At 41.4% G+C, this 4839-nt stretch overlaps 1 protein-coding gene across 1 annotated transcript; it reads left to right on the forward strand.

Moving 5' to 3' along the window:
- Positions 1 to 442: 442 nt before the first annotated feature.
- LOC134384750 (ornithine aminotransferase, mitochondrial-like) lies at positions 443 to 1959 on the forward strand. The gene has a single exon (XM_063106470.1). It carries the CDS (start codon positions 593 to 595, stop codon positions 1910 to 1912), a length of 1320 nt encoding a protein of 439 aa, XP_062962540.1. The 5' UTR covers positions 443 to 592; the 3' UTR covers positions 1913 to 1959.
- Positions 1960 to 4839: the final 2880 nt, after the last annotated feature.

The raw sequence follows: 4839 nt of genomic DNA on the forward strand, positions 1-4839 counted from the left end.
GAGTTTACAGGATACTTCTACATATATTATCTTGTTTTATCCTTGAAACTCTGTGTAGTAGAAATTATTTCCCACATTTTAAAGGTGAAAAAACAGTTTGTAACAGCTATATCTGGAGTAGAGGCTCAAAAACTGTTTTGTGGTAAAGAAGAAATTGGAATCACGCTTTTCTCAGATCCCTATGCCCACTGGTATCTAAGTTGCAGCATTGCTTGGCCTCCACACTGCTGGGATCCTAACACATGAAAGAAAGAGCAGTGACTGCACCAGGAGAACAGAGCTGGGGCTCTAAGTTTGGTATTGCCTTTTGTTAGTCCTATGACTTGGTAATTTCCCTCTGGAGGGTAGGAAAGCTGCAGCTGAGCCTCAAGGAACAGCCAATGAAAAAAAGTGTAGATCTGCTAACATTAAAAAGAAATCTCGGCCGCTGCGCCCCGTCGATGCCTCGTGTCCAGGTCGTCCTCTGAGGCTCCGTCAGGAGTTAATTGGACCCTCTGAAGACTGCGTGGACTTGGATTAAAAATCTGTATTCTAGTCTGAACTGTGGGAAGAAGGGATAGTTGGTCTGTGGTTTTCCTCCTTGAAGGACACAATGTTTTCCAAACTAGCACACTTTCAGGCCGTTGCGGTGCTTCGTCATGGAGTCCATTCTTCAGTGGCTTCTGCTGCATCTGTTACAACTAAAAGAACAGCCCAAGGCCCTCTATCCTCTGATTACATTTTTGAACGGGAATCTAAATGTGGTGCACACAATTACCATCCTTTACCTGTAGCCCTGGAGAGAGGGAAAGGTGTTTACGTATGGGATGTAGAAGGCAGAAGATATTTTGACTTCCTGAGTGCATATGGTGCTGTTAACCAAGGGCATTGTCACCCCAAGATTGTGAATGCCCTGAAGAGTCAGGTGGACAAATTGACTTTAACATCTAGGGCTTTCTATAATAACGTACTTGGGGAATATGAGGAGTATGTTACTAAACTCTTCAACTACCACAAAGTTCTTCCTATGAATACAGGAGTGGAGGCTGGAGAGACTGCCTGTAAAGTTGCTCGTAAATGGGCCTATACTGTGAAGGGTATTCAGAAATACAAAGCAAAGATTGTTTTTGTAGTTGGAAACTTTTGGGGTAGAACGTTGGCTGCTATCTCCAGTTCCACAGACCCAACCAGTTATGATGGTTTTGGACCATTTATGCCAGGTTTTGAAGTCATCCCATATAATGATCTCCCTGCACTTGAGCGTGCTCTTCAGGATCCAAATGTTGCTGCATTCATGGTAGAAGCAGTTCAGGGTGAAGCAGGTGTTGTTGTTCCGGATCCAGGTTACCTAACTGGAGTACGAGAACTCTGCACCAGGTACCAGGTTCTGTTTATTGCTGGTGAAGTACAGACAGGATTGGCCAGAACTGGTAGATGGCTGGCTGTAGATCATGAAAACGTCAGACCTGATATAGTCCTTCTTGGAAAGGCCCTTTCTGGTGGCTTATACCCTGTCTCTGCAGTGTTGTGTGATGATGAAATAATGCTGACCATGAGACCGGGGGAGCATGGGTCAACGTATAGTGGCAATCCACTAGGCTGCCAAGTGGCCATTGCAGCCCTGGAGGTTTGGGAAGAAGAAAACCTTGCTGAAAATGCAGACAGAATGGGTGCTATCTTGAGAAACGAACTCATGAAGCTACCTTCTGATATTGTAACTGCTGTAAGAGGAAAAGGATTATTAAATGCTATTGTTATTAGAGAAACCAAAGATTATGATGCTTGGAAGGTGTGTCTGCGACTTCGAGATAACGGACTTCTGGCCAAGCCAACCCATGGCGACATCATCAGACTTGCACCTCTGCTCATGATCAAGGAGGATGAGATTCAGGAGTCCGTGGAAATCATTATCAAGACCATCTTGTCTTTCTGAGGGCAGTAACTGTTTTCACTGGCCGTTGGGGGTCTGCTGCAGGCAGGTGGTCCTGCAAAAGCTCTGCTTTTAAAGCAGGAACGTTCTACTCCCATGTGTCCTCAAAGACATTTTTTGGAATCCTTTTTCCAGTTGATGCATAATACGATGACTCTTGTGCGCCTGCAGTTTGCTGTGTAATGTAACTAAGAGAGTGCAGTGGCATCTGTGTTTGGTTAAGTGTTGTTGAGAGTGTGTGGGTGCTTTCTAGGTAAAATGCATCTATCTGTGTATGGGCAGCCTTTAAATCAAGTTCTTCAGTATAAGTTATGTACATTTTCATAATTTCCTTGCAGGTAGAAATGTTTTATATTTGAAAAAGCTATTTATAGGGTATTATTGAAAGACTTGCTTAACGTTATAAAGTTGAATCATTATAGGCATTGAATTTTAGGAAGAATTAACGATTAAGCATATGTAAAATAAATAGTTTTAAGTAAACTTTGTATTGGCCAACACCAGAATGTATTCTATCGATGTCATTATTTCAAATTAAGAATTAATGCTTAACATTCCTAAATTATGTTGAGTGCTTGATTATAGTTTCTTTCTTTTTTTTTTAAAGATGACTGTAAGGGGATCTTAGCCCTTGACTTGGTGTTGTCAGCACCACATTCTCCCAAGTGAGCCATGGGCCAGCCCTGCATTATAATTTCTAAAAAATGTTTATTTTCAATGTTTCTTTAAATCTAAAATAAAGCTTATATATATATATATATATATATATATATATATATATATATATATATAAGAAATCTCTTCTTTACACCAGTAATAATCTATCCAAAAAAGAAATCAAGAAAACAATCCCATTTATGATAGCATCAAAAAGAATAAAATACTTAGGAATAAATTCAGACAAGGAAGTGAAAGATCTGTGCACTGAAAACAATAAAACATTGATGAAAGAAATTGAAGAAGATGCAAATAAATGGAAAGACATCCCATGTTCATGGATTGGAAGAATTAATGTTGTTAAAATGTCCATCCTACCCAAAGCAATATACAGATTCAATGCAATCCCTATCAAAATTCCAATAGCATTTCACAGAAATAGAAATAGAGAAAAACAAGACTGTCCGTAATGTTGGCTGAACAAAACAATAACCTGAATAAATATTCCAGTTATGTTAGTTCATTCATTCATTCAAGAAATACTTAGAACTGTAATGTCCCAGGCACGTGGTAGGTATGTAGCAGTAAATAAACTAAAGACCCTGCCTTCATGGAACTTACTTTCCAGTGAGGGAGTCACCTAGTCCTCACAAAGATGAACAAAAATACTCTCATGCATGAAATGTCAGGCAATACCAAGTGCTAACAGGAAAAAGCAAGCCAGGTAGGGAGCACAGACAGCATGTGGAAGTAGAGAGAGTGCTTATCTTTTATATGGTGTAGTCAGTGTGGTCTTAGAGAGGAGACATTGAGTAGAGACCCGGAAGACATGAAGATTGATCTCAAATCAGCGTTCCACAGCTGCCTTGCCCTGGCTGTAGATGGTTCAGATTTGGCCACTGTTCCAGGAGAGGGGTCCTCAAAGGTGGTGTAGCTGGTCTCCATCAAGGAGTCAACCGAAGGAACACTGGCCCCCACTGAACTCCCATCTAGTTTTCCTGCTCCCACCTTGTGGGGAGATAGCAAAATGGGACCCTGGCACTTTGGTGAACCAAATCCTCTGATCCCTTTTTATACCTTCTTCAGATACATCAAGACAATTTGGTGACAGAGGAAAGTGCCAGAAAAAAGCAGGCATGGAGAAGGGACGGAGCCTATAGCCTGCTGTGATTGGCTGGGGGTGTCTACAGTTGGCCTGGCTTGGCACCTCCAAACATCAAACTCCAAACTCCAAACAATGCTCCTCTAAGCAAGCTAAGCAAGAGGAAGGAAAATTTGGTCAGCCACCTGATGGGAACCCTTTCAGCAGTTCAGATGCAAGAAAGTTGGATCTGATGGTTTAAGATTCCCTCCAGCAAAATATTCTGTTAACACTAAGGAATTGCTATCCTTTCTACATTCTAAATATTCATTCTCCCCACCCACTTTTCTCCCGATTCAACTTGCCAGGGCATATGGTAACACCAAATGGAGGTTTTATGTTTTTTTATGTTTAATTTTATGTGATATTTTGATATTTGGCCTTTCCCCTTTTTTTTCTTCTTCCTTCCTTTTTTTTATTTTTATTTTTTTTGCATTTACTCTGACTCAGAAAGAATAAATCAGTTCTTGTATACTCAAATCTAAAAGTAGAAATATTGGTAATAAAAAGGAAGACAGGAGAGAAATGAGAAAAGGAAATAGCAGGAGGCAGAGAAGAGGAAAAGTCATAACAGTAGAAGAAAAGGTCGCAAATGGAGCAGTAATTGATAGTTTGATGCCCCCTCAGTTCTCCCAAACCCACAGCCTCGAGCACACACAGTCCTTGTATTAGTTTGCTAGGGCTGCCATAACAAAGGACCACAGGCTGGGTGGCTTAAACAACAGACATTTATTTCCTCATGGTTCTGGAGTCTGAAAGTCAAGTTCAGGGTGTCAGCAGGGTTGGCTTCTTCTGAGGCCTCCGTCCGTGGCTTGTAGATGGCTGTCTTCTCGCTGTGTCCCCACATAGTCCTCTTTCTGTGTGTGTCTGTATTCAAATTTCCTCTTCTTCTAAGGACACCAGTCCCATTGAATTAGAGCCCACCCTAATGACCTCATTTTAACCTGATTATCTCTTTAGAAACCCTGTCTTCAAATACAGTCACATTCTGAGGTATGGGGGGCTAGAACTTCAACATATGCATTTGGGGGTGAGGGGGGGTACAATTCAGCCCATAACAGCCAGAAGCTCCGGGATCTCTGAACTCTTCAGTTTCCTTTGCCTTTCTCCTTCCTTCTTTCTGGGCTATTTA

Source organism: Cynocephalus volans, chromosome 8, assembly GCF_027409185.1.
Source record: "Cynocephalus volans isolate mCynVol1 chromosome 8, mCynVol1.pri, whole genome shotgun sequence".
NCBI lineage: Eukaryota > Metazoa > Chordata > Mammalia > Dermoptera > Cynocephalidae > Cynocephalus > Cynocephalus volans.